This window comes from Zeugodacus cucurbitae, chromosome 4, assembly GCF_028554725.1.
Source record: "Zeugodacus cucurbitae isolate PBARC_wt_2022May chromosome 4, idZeuCucr1.2, whole genome shotgun sequence".
NCBI lineage: Eukaryota > Metazoa > Arthropoda > Insecta > Diptera > Tephritidae > Zeugodacus > Zeugodacus cucurbitae.
The window spans coordinates 68,599,119-68,614,759 of NC_071669.1; the positions used below are offsets into that span (position 1 = coordinate 68,599,119).

Below are 15,641 nucleotides of genomic sequence, written 5' to 3' on the forward strand. Positions count from 1 at the left end.
GTACATATGTATCAACGATATAGAAACTTTTGCGTCGCTCAATTAAACAGCTTATAACACTATCGTGAAGTGGACTCACGGTTGCCATTGTTATCCGAAGTGAAACCAATTTCTGACGGCTACCAATCGAATGACCGACCGATATATAATATTGGTGAAAATGAGTGTGATCACACTCTTCTTAGTTAGGAGAAAAAGCAAAATACATACAGACGATGGAACGATGAGCTGTACGAGTTATACGACGACATTGACATAGTTCAGCGAATAAAAAGACTGCGGCTACGCTGGCGAGGTCATGTTGTCCGAATGGACGAAAACACTCCAGCCCTGAAAGTGTTCGATGCAGTACCCGCCGGAGGAAGCCGAGGAAGGGGAAGGCCTCCACTCCGTTGGAGGGACCAGGTGGAGAGCGACCTGGTTACACTTGGGATCTCCAACTGGCGCCGAACTGCGAAGGAGAGAGAGAGGTGGTGCACTATCGTCGATTCGGCTATAACCGGCTAAACGGTTGCAACGCCAATCACATACATCCATACATTTTATTTTTATACTCTCGCAACAAAATTGCTGAAGAGAGTATTATAGTTTTGTTCACATAACGGTTGTTTGTGTCACCAAGAAATAAAATAGTTAAATATGCGGTTAAATATATGTAAATGATCAGGATGACGAATGGAGTTGAAATCCGGATGTCTGTCCGTCCGTCCATGCAAGCGATAACTTGAATATTCCTATTTTCATTATTAGGCCAGAAATATATATAGCAGCCCTCGTATATATAACCCTTTATATAACTCGCATAGTTTTATGACTTCCAAACAACCGTTATGTGGACAAAACTATAATACTATATTAGAAACTTTTGTTGCGAGAGTATAAAAAATCGATACCCCAAAAGATACCGCTATAAAATGTTGCCAAATATGAGTACACTTGAAATTTTTGCATGATAAGTTGTGAGTGGCCGCAGGTGCATAACTCTATTTGTTAACTGTTTATCGTTGGACACCCCAACGATATTTGAATATTGCAACTCATACATTAAGAAAGCAAATATTTGCTGTTTTTATGATATTCCTGAATATAAACAAAATTTAACTGTCACTTTCTAAAAAATCTAATAAGATAATCAAATACTTAGACAACAAAAGTCAATGTTCCATTGTTAATATATAATATGTATATATTAACAAATATGAACTTGCATGCTCAACCTCCTTGAAGATTCGCTAAATTTAGCCTAATCTTAACACTCAAAACTGAGTAAAAGCTCTGAAAATAATAATTATAAACAACGATATAAAAACGGTTAGACAATTATTTGTCAGATCATTGTTTTCTTGAGTTGAACACAATGAAGTTTATAATTTGTTTGTCACTTACTCTGGCGTTCGCCTCGGCCTTCGTGGTGCCAGAAGTAAAGGATGGTCTTGGTGGTCGAATTTCCAATGGCGACACTGCGAAACCTGATCAGTTTCCCTATCAGGTTGGACTACAATTTTATAGCGGAACTGAAAATAACGGTTGGTGCGGTGGTTCCATAATTAGCAACAACTGGATCTTGACAGCGGCTCACTGTACACTTGGGTATATATCAATATATATGTATATTTATAATGAGTGTCGAGAATATAACTGTTCTTAAAATCTCAGATCAACATCGGTCACTGTCAAACTTGGTAGCAATATACGCACAAATCCTAGAGTTACACGTACAGCACAGCAAAAGGATATTATCGCCCATCCTGGCTTTACCTTACAAAATTTAGAACATGATCTGGCTGTAATCAAAATTGACCGCATTGAGTACGCCGATGATATTCAACGTGTTCGCTTGCCTACTAAGGCTTCCTTGTATTCCGACCTCGTGGGAGAAAAAATTATTGTCGCTGGTTGGGGTCTCAATGCGGGAGGCACACAACCAGTAAATTTGCAGTATGCCGAACTGACTGTTATTTCTAACGCGGTGTGCCAGTACTCTTTCAATCAATATATTGATCCAACCAAACTTTGTGTGTCCACACGAGGAGGCGCAGAATCAACTTGTGAAGGTGACTCTGGTGGTGCTTTAGTTTTGGCCTCGTCGCATGTGCAAGTTGGTATTGTGTCATTCGGCTCTTGGCAGGGTTGCACTGCTCCAGCGCCAGATGTCTCTACTCGTGTATCTAGTTACTTGGACTGGATCAAGGAGACCACTGGTGTCAGTGGTTAGAACTATAGAGTTGAGTGTAGAAATTTAATACACAATAAAGGCATATTTCTTTCAATAAAACGCCAAGTTTTTATTTTTTGTTTTCAGGGAATGTCTTTTTCAAAACATTGCAAGAAATTAAACTCTGTTTTAACTAATAACAATTCAACTATGAAAAGTTAATACTGCTGCCATGACATGGAAAGTTTGCCTGATAAACACACTTATTCAATCAATTGATAGATATAATATATGAGACCTTAAATATATTAAGACTATTTTTGAAACAGCTTTAGTGATTTATGGACGCGCAAACCAAATCAAACTGATATGATATACGAAAAGCTCCAAAATTCCGTCGTCATTGGCTCACTGGAATGCTATATAAACTCAAACTTTAAGCGATCTTGTTATAGTTCTTCGTTACTCTGTACGTAGCACAATGAAGTTGATAATTTTGTTTGCATTCACTTTGGCTGTTGCCTCAGCCTTTGATCTTCGTGGAGAAGAAATCTTTGAACGCGAGTTCTTTATGCCTGTGGTGGACGACGAGATTGATGGCCGCATTACAAATGGTAAAGACGCTGCGGCGAATCAATTTCCTTACCAAGTTGGTTTGTCATTGAAAACTCCCAGCGGTACTTCTTGGTGTGGTGGTTCATTGATTGGCGCAAACTGGGTCCTTACTGCTGCTCATTGCACTGACACGTAAGCTTTCGCTTTAAACAACGTAATCCGCTGCCATCGTACGCAATTCATATGTGTGATATATTTTTTTCCTTAACAGCGCCACCTCCGTACAGGTTCTACTTGGTTCCACAGTTCGTACAAGGCCCGCTGTCTCGTTCACTGTCAGCAAGAGTGACATCATTGTACATCCCAGGTGGAGCAGAATAACTGCTAGGAACGACATTTCACTTATTCGCATTCCAACCGTTAGCTACACTGCCGCTATTCAGCCTGTTGCTCTGCCCAGCATTGCTTCCTCGTACTCAACCTATGAAGGTGATAGTGTTATCGCTTCTGGCTGGGGTCGTACCTCTGACTCTTCGAACGCCGTTGCTTCCAAATTGCAATATGCCATCATGACTGTTATCTCCAATGCTCAGTGCAAGAAGACCTATGCCAGTGTTTCAGCAAGCAACATCTGTATCGCCACAACTGGTGGTGTCTCCACCTGCAACGGTGACTCCGGCGGTCCATTGGTGTTGGCCTCCAGCAATGTTCAAGTTGGTTTGACCTCATTCGGCTCGAAGGCTGGTTGTGCCAAGGGTTACCCAGCAGCATTCACTCGCATTACTAGCTACTTGGACTGGATTAAACAGCAAACCGGTATTTCCGCCTAAAGAGTTCACATAATATTGTTTTAATAAAAATTAAATTGAAAAAGCTTAAAGTGTTTTAAAAACTTTATTTAAATTGGTGATTAGTTTTTATTCCAATTATGTCTGAGTAACTATTGTGAGTGGTTGTTTGTAATGGGCTTGAATTTAGTTTAAAAGTCTGGAATCCATGTACCACAGATAGTTACGAAGGAGTCTTAAAGTAAAGTGTTTTTGTTAGTAGCCGTATTTTGGAATTTGAACAGAAAGGCACTTGTTTGATTAAAAGGATGAAATTTCATTACTAAGTAATGACATACCAGTGATGTACTCTTCTGAAAACTCCAATTTGTTAATAACTATGGACCTATATTTAGAGACTTGTTGTTTTTCAACAGAACTTTCAGTATGCATCCGTTTATGAATTTAATATTGTTTTTTAACTGATAACTCTTACTTTCAATACCTTGTTCTGTTTTCTAATAGCTCAATAAGTTGTACATATCAAGTAAACTAATTAAACAGTTCGCTGTTCATATACACTCAATTAAGCTTAAGCAATTAGAGGTAGTTTGCTTCCAGGTTTGTTTTGTAAAATAATTACTAATCTTTTATCGATATATTCAACTTTTTGAAACAATACAACCTTCAAAGGGACTCAGTATACGAAATCAGTATACGGAAGAGTTAGGTATATTGTGTCTATTAGCACAAAAAACTGATAAAATCTGAAATCAATATACAGCTAACGGTGTTAACTTTAAATTTATACTTTTCATATCCAATAAATTAATAATTACGTAGATTTATAAGAATTCTATTTCCGATTGACATAGCAGGTGGCTAATTTATTGGCAATTACATACTAATTGACAATTTTTTAAAAGCGTTATTTATGAAAGACATGTTTCAAATGAGGCATGTATTTATTTCCTATCAAAAGACATACCGTTCCAATAAATAATGCCGGATATTGAGGCATTATTATCAGTGACGATATAATACCGTTGTATGATAAGGAAACTTTAAATGAACGTTAGAAACCATATAAAACCTTAGTATGAGGTATCATAAATGACGTGTTAGTGATATTTTGTGTAAAGTACCAAAACACTAATATTTATGATTGCACAAGCGCAACTAAACCGATGTGACATTCGCAATGCCATTACTTACTAAATAACCAAGGACTCTCTGGACTGCCATGTATATAAACACAATCTTTTCACGATTTCTTTCATAGTTCTGTCTAACTCACTGCCTAACATAATGAAGTTCATAATTGTGCTTGCTTGCAGTTTGGCCGTTGCCTCAGCATTTGATCTACGCGGAAAAGATATCTTTGAGCGCGAGCTTTATGTGCCAACGTTGAATGAGAACTTTGATGGACGCATTGTGAATGGACTGGACGCTGGTGCGACTCAATTTCCTTATCAAGTTTGTTTGCTATTGTCTACCGCCACCCGTACATTCTTGTGCGGTGGTTCATTGATTGGCAAAAACTGGGTGTTAACTGCTGCTCATTGCACTGATGGGTAAGTTTTCGATTGAAACACTACAATTCTCAGCTTATTTTATAATTAATATACAACACAAACTTTCAGAGTGAGTTCTGTGAAAGTTCAACTTGGTAGCACAAACCGTACAAGTCCAGCCGTTTCATATACAGTGGACCATTATGACATTATTACCCATAGCGAGTGGGGTGGACAAAGTAGAAACGACATAGCGCTTATACGCATACCAACTGTAACCTACACCGCCGCCATACAGCCGGTTGCTCTACCCAAGATGACACCATCGTATTCCACATATGAAGGAGAACGTGTCATCGCTTCTGGTTGGGGCCGTATCTCTGACTCTACAACAGAAACGGCCATTAAGTTGCAATATGCTACCATGACTGTTATATCTAATGCTGTGTGCAAACGCACCTTTGGCATGGTTTCGTCGGGGGAAATTTGTACCGCCACAACTGGTGGTATCTCTCCCTGCAATGGTGACTCCGGTGGTCCATTGGTGTTGGAATCCAGCAAAGTACTAGTTGGTTTGACCTCATTCGGCTCGAAAGCTGGTTGTGCTAAGGGTTACCCTGCCGCCTTCACACGCGTTACCAGCTACTTGGACTGGATTAAACAAAAAACTGGTATTTCTGCTTAAGAATTATATAAATCTGCATGTAATATATATGTAAGTGTTTTTTACCTTAATTTAAAATTTGTGATCATCTAAGCTTAAATATTATTGACAAGTCAAAAAAATAATAACAAAATAAAATGACTGCGAAAATTTAATTATCTGCCGAGGAAATAAACTCAATATTGTAGAAATGTCGTAGTAATATATTCAAGTGAACATTACTCAGAGTTAATAGTCGACTGATTTCTTTTAGTATAATTTTATTCTTCGTGAGATGACCTAACTATTTAGAACACTACTATTTATTTTGGTAGTGGGATCATAGATCTTTCGTTAGGGTTTTAAACTCATTGTTTGAACATATAGCCTGTTTTGGCATTTTTATACTCTCGTAACATGTTGCACAGAGTATTATAGTTTTGTTCACATAACGGTTGTTTGTGTCACCAAGAAATAAAAGAGTTAGATATGGGGTTATATAAATATAAATGATCAGGATGACGAGTGGAGTTGAAATCCGGATGTCTTTCTGTCCGTCTGTCCGTGCAAGCGATAACGTGAGTAAAAATTAAGATATCTTCGTGTCATAACTAAGCCATAAATAAAGTTATGAAAAAATTTGGAACATAGGATCGTATTAGGGAGGGGCACATTTGGATGTAATTTTTTTTGTAAAGTGGGCGTGACCCCGCCCCCAAATAGGTTTTTTGTTTATAACTCGCAAACCAATAAAGCTATATTAACCAAACTTTCTGCAGTCCTTTCTTTTAGCCGTTAGTTTATACAGTCCAAAAATGAAAGAAATCGGATAATAACCACGCCCACCTCCCATACAAAGGTACTAAACGTGCGTTAACTCACTAAAGAAAAACGTCAGAAACACCAAATTTTACATAAGAAATGGCAGAAGGAAGCTGCACTGAGATTTTTTACAAACTGGAAAATGGGCTTGGCGTCGCCCACTTATGGGTCAAAAACCAAATCTCAAGAACTACTCGCCCGATTTCAATGAAATTCGGTACATAACACTTTCTTGTCATGACACGGGTGGAATATGGGCGAAATCGGTTCACAACTACGCCTACTTCCCATATATCTCAATTTTGAAATCTTCTGATTCGTTCACATTATAATACATATATACATTAGGAACCAATGGAGATAGCGGAATAAAACTTTACACAAATATTGTATTTGAGTTGTGACGTCAGTTGAGGAAAATTGTCAAAATCGGACCATGACTTTTCAAGGCCCCTGATATAGAACATGAAGAACTCAGTTCCGTAGGGTAATTTTTCACCGAAAATATAGGTAAATCTCTCAGATATTTTAATGTAATTCATTCCCTCTGAATTTGTTATCTAATCCTTTCCTTACTTGTTTTTTTTTTGTTTAATTTTCTTGCTGGGTCTCTAATGCGTACAGCAGTTATTAGTAAAGTGAAACTTACTCTCTTCTCTCTTGGAATTAACAAAGTCTTCTTACTTTCTCTACGTTTTTATTATTTCATAATGTTTAATAGAAAATTAGTTACAGTTAAAAAATTAAAAATTAATATTTTAAACAATTTTGATATATAATGTGTTTATAATAAACATAAATAACATAAAGATTGTTCAACAATTTCAAAAGTAATCATAGTTTGAAAACACGCAAGTATATTATTACATATACAAGCAAATGCTTCCCAATTTCTTAACGTTGGTATATACATATGTGGCTAAGTATACATATATACATATATATATGAATATATATAGATATATACCGCATATATAAAGTATATATGACAAATATCACAAAAGTTTGCATTCGGTTTTAGATTTTTGTAGAGATTCCATTTATTTACAATAATTAACGGTTTAAACTTAATATTCATAATAATTATCATTACTTAATACTTTATATATATACATAGGCTTTTATATAATGCTATGTAATTTAACAAAATTTAATATATAATATATTAACTAAATAAGTAATAAACTATATTTTGAGGGGGGGTAATTGAAAGGACTGAAATCTATGCTTGAAACACTGTTTTATAGCCAGTGTTAAGGAATGCATAGCGCGAGTTTCGTAAAAGCTTATTACATATACATATGTATATAGATATAGATATAGATATATATATAGTTGATTTTGATCTTCGTTATATACTATTCGAGTAAATTATATATTTATACAGTTTTTGTCTAATATATATTATTTATGATTTGATAAAAGTTCTAGCTTTGTTACACTACTAAGATAATTCAACTTCTCATATTATATATTGATCAGCATGTTCTACTGTAATTGAATAAAAATTGGCTAACAACTTGTAATTTCATATTTACAAATTCATAAATAGTCTAGCAATCCCTAAATCAAATCAATAAATAAGAGCAAGAAGAAGTAAGAGTCTCTCTTAATTCGCAAAGTCGCACTAGTTGTCGCCATTTTCTCCCCTACACATACACCTCCTTCGTGCCCTTCGCCGGTTCGGGTGTACGCTTGGCTAGAGTAGAGGGCGCTGAAGCGCCACTGGCACCGACATTATCGGTCCTACCCTCTACTGACGACGTTGTTGCGCCATCCGTCACACTACTGCCAACCGGTTGTCCTGCCGAGCGTACCGATGCATTCCGCTCTAGTATATAGGAGTCCTGCAGATTTAGATTCAAATTGGCATTGAAACTATTGTTGCGTGAAATATTGCCACCGCCATTCAATGGCTTAATAGTCAGTATGGCATTATTTGTGGTCGCGACCAAGCCACCAACGCCATTGCCGTGGCCTGCCGAACCGACGACGTCCACATTTTCATTGCCGCTAAAGTCGTTGATGGAGCGCATGGATGGCGAGCGTTGTATGGACAATGAGACGGGAATTGTTGTGATGAGATCATTAGCATCGAAACCGCTGGCGGTGGTGGTGATGGTGGGCATTTGCGTAGCACCGATGGGTACGATATTTAGTGTGCCAGTGGGCATTGAATCCGCCGAGCTGGTGGTCATAGTGAAGGGGAAAGACAGTGTCGTGATATTTGTGGTAACGGGTGCTGTTGCTGGGTAAAAGAGAAAGAGAAAATATAAATAAGTATTGTTGAGAGAAAGAGAGTTCATTAATAATATTAATAATTTGTAGAGCTACTCACGTGAGGCAACACCGAAGTTCACATCCTTCAAATTGGCTGGCAGCACAGCTTGAGCCAACGCGGTTGTTGTCGGATGTCCTGGAATCAAAGTGTTATTGGAAGATGAGCTATCCATTTCTTTAATGGGCGATAATAGAAGTGTGCCCAAAACAGGTCCATCCTGATTGTTGGTGGTGCTCGTGTAGGGATACATGGAGGTTTGAGTGCTCAACTGTGGTGCCATAATGACGGTTTTCGTGCCTACGGGTGCATTCAAATTTTGTATTGGTGCTGCAACAAAATGAGTAAGATCAATAAACTTACCATTGAAATCTTTTTCGCCCAACTCTTTGGAAGCGTCAGGCGTGGGTATACGTGGTCGTGTCTTGGGTACATTGACATTGAGACCATTCAGCTTTGAGTCTGTTTAGTGTTGGTTTATGCGTTTGTATGTGTGTGTGTGAGTAAGTTTTATTAGCGGAAAAAAAGTGTAGATTAAATATTAGAAAGTTATTTTGTAAAGGATTCTCGATATAAAATTAAGTAGTCGAAGAAGAAATTTATTTATAGGTTAATTGGAATTATTGTCAGTTGTAAATGTCAATTTATGCTAGACATAAAGACGATTAAGACTTATCGAAAATTAACTAGAAGTTATGAAAATGTAGAAGCTTAGTATGGTATGTGTCTTCGATACACCGAAATGTAGACAACGTTATATTTGAAAAAAAGGATTTTCTAAGCTATTTTTAGTGAATAACTTAATTAACATTTTGAAAAAGGTCTGATACCGGAAACTAAGATTGGAAAAGTATGCCTTAAAAACTTTTTTTTATAATACCAATGTTCTGCCCTCTTAACTTTTAGTGGCACTTAATATCGTTTTTATCATATTTATCATTTACATTTCCCCAACTTACTCTGCTTAATCAACTGTTTCTGTGCGCGTTGCGATTTACGATTCACGAACTTGCCATAAAAGCTCGGCTTCGATTGTATTTGCCCTGTTTGGCTTTGTTGTTGTTGTTGCGCTTGTTGTTGCTGTTGCTGTAAAATATTAACCGGTATGCCGGACTCGGGGCTGGAGTAAACCGAATTGAGACGATTACGATTAAACGCCATGCCATTCGATGAATAAGTCGATTGGCTACGTATCGAACCCATACGCGAGAGTTGGCGTACAAGCCAATTATGATTCTTACGTCGCTCCACCATCGGTGTGTCAACACTCTCCTACAAAAGGAAATCATTATAATCAAATTTAAAAAGAATGATCATTGCATACATAATCGGCATAGACATCGTCGACGAGTCCACGCTTGCCACCACCCGGTACTATATTGGCGTACATGGCATCCTCTTTCTTAATTTTATAGTTTTCCGCCGAACCTTTGGGCTCTTCACGCCGATAGTGCTCAGAGGCAACGGTATATGGCAACTCCTTGGGCACCACGCACTCCCAATACTGATCGCGTAACAATTCGGGATGCTCCTCGTGCATCTCATCGACGATCAAGTAGGCGGCCTGGAATCAATAAAGGTTAATATAGAGATTATTTGCTTATTTTACAGTTTCGCAAGAAGCGTTTCATAAAAGATTGCAGTATGCAGTTATCTTTATTAAATGTTGATATTATTGCTGGCAGGTTTTTTCCTATTATATCATCAATATAGAAATAAATCTAAATTTTGGGAAATTTCTATTTACCGGAACATTTGTAAATATTATGTTTATTTATGAAAACACGTCATATTTGTTTGAAGTGGTTATTTCTTTTCGGAGAACTTATTGTTTACTATTTATATCATTCGATTTGTTATGATTGATGGCTAAAGCGTAAGTCATAATTTTGGAAACACCGGTGCTAGACTCTGATAAGATTTGATTAGCCTTAATAGAAAGTGATATGTTCAAGAATAGTGATAAGAGTGAAAGAACTTAGTATATGTGCTTAAATTGGTTTGGCCCACTTAATAAATGCTTATCTATTCATTAACACTAAGGTAGTGGATAAATGTAAAAATAATATAAAAACAACTATTTTTTTTTAAACAATAATATTTTTATAAGAGTTCACTAATGTCAATCAAATAGAAATAAGTATGTATGTAAAGGTTTATAAAAAAAAAATATTACATAATATATTTGTAAAAAATTATTATTAAATCTATATATTTTTCTTCGTCACCTCTTATCTAATGTATCAAGTACTCGAGCGATTTTAGCCATATGGGCAGATAAAATTTTACATATTGAGGACTTGTTCGTTATCTTTTACGACTCTTCAGCCAGGCTGAAATAAATTTTTTGAAGAATAAATTATTGAAGTAAATTAGATATACATATGTAAATACATATACACAAATAATCAAGTTAATGTTAGACAATTTTGACATGCATAAGTCCTAATGAAATAAAAAAAAATATTTTGATTTGATAACTGAAATATATGTATGAATACCTTTAATTTGTAGATTTTTTAGTGAAGTTTGACACACAAAAAATAATGAAATTTAAATCATTAATGTTAGGTACAAAAAAATCAGACGTAGATACATAGCATTAATAGTCAAAAAGACAACGTAAAAAGCCTTATCGGTAATTTACTAATTTTTTCTATGGTTTGCCTTAAAATAAGTGAGTTTGAGATAGTGGCAAAAATATTCGATTACTACTCTCTACAAATTTTAAATTACGCGTTGCCTACTTTCGGGCGTACTCACAGGAAATTGTCGTGAAAGGAAAAGTTAATAATTCAACTTAGAGATTTTATATACATATGTACTCCAATATGTTTGCGAGACATTTCTTTTATTGGCTTTCAAGTTTAAACCACTTCTCTTTGCTTTAGCTAGCGCCCACTGTACTTTCATGTGAACACCTTGCCGTAAAAAGTGGCAAACACTTTCGAGCCAAAAACGTGCACACACTAATAAGGGCAACAAGTATAGAAACAAAACGCAAGCGGAAAATTAGACAAAAACAAAAAAACAGCAAATGCAAATGAAATTTAAAGCAAAAGTGAAAATAAGCACTCAATTAAAGTATTTCGTATAAGGTTTTATTTCGCTTTTGGCGCTACATAATTTATGCAAGGCGAGTAAGTGCACACACACACACACATAGCAAATGTGTTGAATACTGGTGGGCACAATGCATATTGATGTGAAGTTAACAACTTCAATTCCGCAGCGCGTGCATATTAACCCATATGCTGTGCTTTTACCCCACTTATTATGTAACAACACTCGTTCAGCACTCAAAATTGCTGACAAGCAAGAGTGAGAGTGTGCCACTCAGTGCCTAGGCGGCGAACCACCAACGCGAGCAAAGCATGCGCGTTTCAGTTGTGGGCGACTGACGAAATTGGGCAATAATCAAATTAGACGATATTGGAAAATAAATAATGTACGCGTCGCTCAACTTCAAAAATCGTGACACTTATGACACATAATTGAACAGAAATCTTCATGTAGTTGAGTTTTGTGCAGAAAGTAACGCTTTTTGTCCCACTGTGCTGTGATAAATATGTTTCTGTTTAACATCTGTTCTTCATATCGACTAAGTATATGAATATCAGTAGATTCATGTATATAATATTTCTTCACGTACAATTTTTGTATTTCATGTAATTCATTATTTCTTGTCAGTTCAGTCGATTTATTTTATTGTAATTTTTAGCTTTAGTTGCAAAATGTCACGTCTCATTGGAAAAATCGAGATTTAAATCGGTGTTCTACTTTTTGCACCTGAATTAGGTTATGACATTTTAAGACGACAAAAATTTGAGCTCTCATTTTTTCAGTTATTTATGATTAAAAGAAATATTGGAGTTAGTTTTCATGTTAAATGGATATTATCAATCGACAATAGTCAACAGTTGTGAGTCTGTCGGTCCTCAAACCAGAGCGCACGAAGGTACTGTCAAACAGATCTCAAGTCATTGTATAACCGAAGCTGCACGCTGTTACAACTTGGAACAGCGATAGAAGTACCGAAATACTCTAGAACATAAGTTAATAACACAGACGATGAATTTACAAACTCGGGACTGATATTTCTTGATGTTTCCAATAGGAATGTAACCTACAACTTTACTTTTCGAAGATCATCAAATAATCCCAAAAAAGCCAAACTAAGCTAATTCGAAGAATAAAAGCTTGGAACTATAGTGGTACTAAAAACCTCCACTATATGTTCTAGAAATAGGTACTGAAAATCGTTCCACAAATGTTTACGATTACTGAGTCTTATTGAGCAGAAAAGAAGGTTACGTTGAAGATATTATCATTGTGTTAGTGCTAAGAGATAAGATAAGGATAAATTATATTGGGCAATGTGTTCAAAAATTTTTAATTTTAGAGCGCTAAGCGGAAGAAAGGATCAAAAGGAAACAACGTAGTGTCACCATTGTAACCCTAATTAATGGAAAATTGTTAAAAAGGATAAGGCAAAAGACGAAGTCAGTTATAATTTAAAGCGCTAAATCGATTACAGCACATCAGCTGACCGTTTAAAAGTCATTAAAACCCGATTATGTAATACTGTTTACAACAATAGCTAGTCAAATCAAGATTAAATATATCTATGTTTATGTTTATATATAGAGACTGATATATAGATATAAAATGTTTATGTAATGCGAAAGCAGATATCAGAATTAATATTTTAATTTTTCGCTTTTTATTCTACATGGCAAACCAGTTTGGGTTGACCGGCCGCAAGCTCCAAGCCCACGAATGAGCAGCAGGCATTGGCGGCGATTGTACCTAAGATGTTGAGCGCACTTCTGCTGCGTGTCTTTGGTTCTGCAGTATTTCTTTGTCTCTTTACCGAGTGCTCGTATGCGTAGAAAGGTACATGAGCTTGTATGTTCATATATCCACACAAATTTGCTGTTATCGCTGATATTGATGTGCGCATGCGCTTTTGTCGTCATATGAATTTTCGCAAATCTCTTCTCTTTGCAAACTTATATAAGTACTAAATTGTACTTTGGACATATGTACTTTTATATCGTACAAACAGCTTCATACATACGCACACACACACTCGTGCATAAATAATTTCTCTTACAATGGCGTGGTTCAAAAACCAGTTCATTGGGGAACGTGCCGAACGCTTTTGTGTGCTCCATGGGACAAGAGTTGATGTAATATATGTATGTACAAATATTCAATTGTTGTTGTTATTGTAATTTTTTGCACGTGCGCACTACTACTTTTTAAGAAAATGGTAATAAATAAGAGTTATATTGTGTATTTGTATTTTGTATTCACGCATTATTTTCTGTGCGCCAGCGAAGGCCGAAGAAAAATAGCTTTGATAAAAATAGATGGCGTACGAGTATTATTACTGTGCTTTTTATACCACGATACCTCAGTTGATTGTTATGTGAATAAGTGCGTATGTTTATTTGAAGATTGACATAAGTCGAAAATTCAACATTTTTATTTTAGTCCATAACTCAACTCTTATATGAAACTGGTAATGAAAAATGACTAACTAACTAACCAGTTAAGCCTGCGTTATGGGTTAGTTTATAACTAGTTTATTGCCCTGCAGGGTTAATGCTGAAAAAAAATACTTCTAACCTCATAATTATATAACCGAAAACATGTTTTTCGAACAAAAACATCCGATTATTCATATTTGATAATTGGAGCCGGGTTTTTTCAACATCTCACATCTACATTTGAGCAATTTAATGCCTCTTTTGTGTGCATAGGAGAAATAGATGGCGTTTACTTGAATCTCCTTGAACCCCAATGATGAAATTTTTTCTATGTTTATGTTATTTATTTTGTATAGCTGAGAATTCTACGAATTAATAACTTAGTGGTAATAATTAATTTGCCAGTTTGACAAGGTTAAATGTTGTTCGTTTGACAAACTTAAAAATGGTTGTCAAATATACCAAATATATATATACCAAGCATACGAATATGGGAAAATAACACAGCTTAATACTTAGGCACGTAAAAGTTGTAAAGGAAAAATAATCATAATATACGTAATTAAGTGAATTGGATTAGGATTTCCTATACAACTAAATACAGACTTATATATAATCATATTCGTACGAAGAGTATGGTCCTCAATTTACATAAAATTAGGCATTTTACTTCTCACTCACCTTTATGTGTCGATCGATGAGCCAATTCAATTCAATATCATCATCATCTTCACCAAACGGATTTATTAAGACCTCAGCTACTTTTAGCCAGCCAACGTAAAATACAAACTGTAAATATAAGAACGACATAATTTATATTACATTCATTAAAATAGAGAAAATAGTAAAAAACTGAAGAACCTTGCACTGACATCAACAACTTTAGTTGTTGGCAGAGCATTACTATATAGTCTAAAGATTCCCAGGAGGATGCATGTGTTAGGGATAATACGTCATATTCGAAAATACAATAATATCCAATATATCATCGATATAATATATACAAATACTTGACACTAAGAGATTCTAGACTCAAAGGAAGAGAGAAGTTTTAGAGATGGAAAATCGAAAGAGTACAAGAGTAAAGCTCTCAAACAGATATATTATTGAAAACTACAAATTAAAATGCTTTGTAAAGGTGGACTACTTTCACAGATCAACGATTTTTCGTCGATTTCGAATCCCTCCGAAGCTTTACGCATTTAATGGATTAATAAAATTATGAAACAAATTACAGAGCAGAGTTTTTAAACAGGAGCTAATTGATAATTTACGAACCATATACGTTCTTTGCCTGCGATTTTCTGAATTTTTGATAAAAAAAAGCTACGGTAGATTTCGCTGCTAAAAAATAATATTACTCAGCTGATAAAACTTACCAACTTCTTATGAAAAGCAAAAATAGCTGATCC

The 15,641-nt window shown here is 35.7% G+C and overlaps 4 protein-coding genes across 9 annotated transcripts in view; 3 read left to right on the plus strand and 1 right to left on the minus strand.

Annotated features, from left to right (window-relative positions):
• The first annotated feature begins 1,347 nt into the window (after nucleotides 1-1,347).
• On the plus strand, nucleotides 1,348-2,275 carry LOC128921350 (serine protease 1-like). The gene is made up of 2 exons (XM_054228668.1): nucleotides 1,348-1,590; nucleotides 1,657-2,275. Exons 1-2 carry the CDS (start codon nucleotides 1,358-1,360, stop codon nucleotides 2,213-2,215), a joined length of 792 nt encoding a protein of 263 aa, XP_054084643.1. The 5' UTR covers nucleotides 1,348-1,357; the 3' UTR covers nucleotides 2,216-2,275.
• A 327-nt stretch (nucleotides 2,276-2,602) lies between these two features.
• Nucleotides 2,603-3,592, plus strand: LOC105213753 (serine protease 1). The gene is made up of 2 exons (XM_054228666.1): nucleotides 2,603-2,902; nucleotides 2,982-3,592. The coding sequence occupies exons 1-2, from the start codon at nucleotides 2,637-2,639 to the stop codon at nucleotides 3,538-3,540; spliced, it is 825 nt and encodes a 274-aa protein (XP_054084641.1). The 5' UTR covers nucleotides 2,603-2,636; the 3' UTR covers nucleotides 3,541-3,592.
• LOC105213727 (bestrophin homolog 1) overlaps nucleotides 3,209-15,641 on the minus strand; it is a 35,130-nt gene continuing 22,697 nt past the window's right edge. For 3 of the 6 annotated variants that reach the window (XM_029040361.2, XM_054228663.1, XM_011186768.3), the window contains 6 exons: nucleotides 14,911-15,018; nucleotides 10,059-10,298; nucleotides 9,694-10,006; nucleotides 9,098-9,196; nucleotides 8,795-9,034; nucleotides 3,209-8,704 (listed from right to left, as the gene is read on the minus strand). In XM_029040361.2, coding sequence (XP_028896194.2) covers nucleotides 8,106-8,704; nucleotides 8,795-9,034; nucleotides 9,098-9,196; nucleotides 9,694-10,006; nucleotides 10,059-10,298; nucleotides 14,911-15,018 — 1,599 coding nt within the window. In that variant the 3' untranslated portion in view covers nucleotides 3,209-8,105. Of the gene's footprint in view, nucleotides 8,705-8,794; nucleotides 9,065-9,097; nucleotides 9,197-9,693; nucleotides 10,007-10,058; nucleotides 10,299-14,910; nucleotides 15,019-15,641 lie in introns of all 6 variants that reach the window. The other 3 variants (XM_054228665.1, XM_054228664.1, XM_011186792.3) reach the window with 2 other exon arrangements.
• LOC105213747 (brachyurin) lies at nucleotides 4,744-5,811 on the plus strand. Its single transcript, XM_011186801.3, has 2 exons — nucleotides 4,744-5,051; nucleotides 5,121-5,811. Exons 1-2 carry the CDS (start codon nucleotides 4,786-4,788, stop codon nucleotides 5,674-5,676), a joined length of 822 nt encoding a protein of 273 aa, XP_011185103.2. The 5' UTR covers nucleotides 4,744-4,785; the 3' UTR covers nucleotides 5,677-5,811.

Excerpts from the sequence above, each read along its gene's own strand:
- LOC128921350 (XM_054228668.1), top strand. The coding sequence starts at position 1,358 with ATGAAGTTTATAATTTGTTTGTCACTTACTCTGGCGTTCGCCTCGGCC. Across the intron at positions 1,591-1,656 it reads GCGGCTCACTGTACACTTGG|ATCAACATCGGTCACTGTCA; the intron begins GTATATATCAAT and ends TTAAAATCTCAG.
- LOC105213753 (XM_054228666.1), top strand. The coding sequence starts at position 2,637 with ATGAAGTTGATAATTTTGTTTGCATTCACTTTGGCTGTTGCCTCAGCC. Across the intron at positions 2,903-2,981 it reads GCTGCTCATTGCACTGACAC|CGCCACCTCCGTACAGGTTC; the intron begins GTAAGCTTTCGC and ends TTTCCTTAACAG.
- LOC105213747 (XM_011186801.3), top strand. The coding sequence starts at position 4,786 with ATGAAGTTCATAATTGTGCTTGCTTGCAGTTTGGCCGTTGCCTCAGCA. Across the intron at positions 5,052-5,120 it reads GCTGCTCATTGCACTGATGG|AGTGAGTTCTGTGAAAGTTC; the intron begins GTAAGTTTTCGA and ends ACAAACTTTCAG.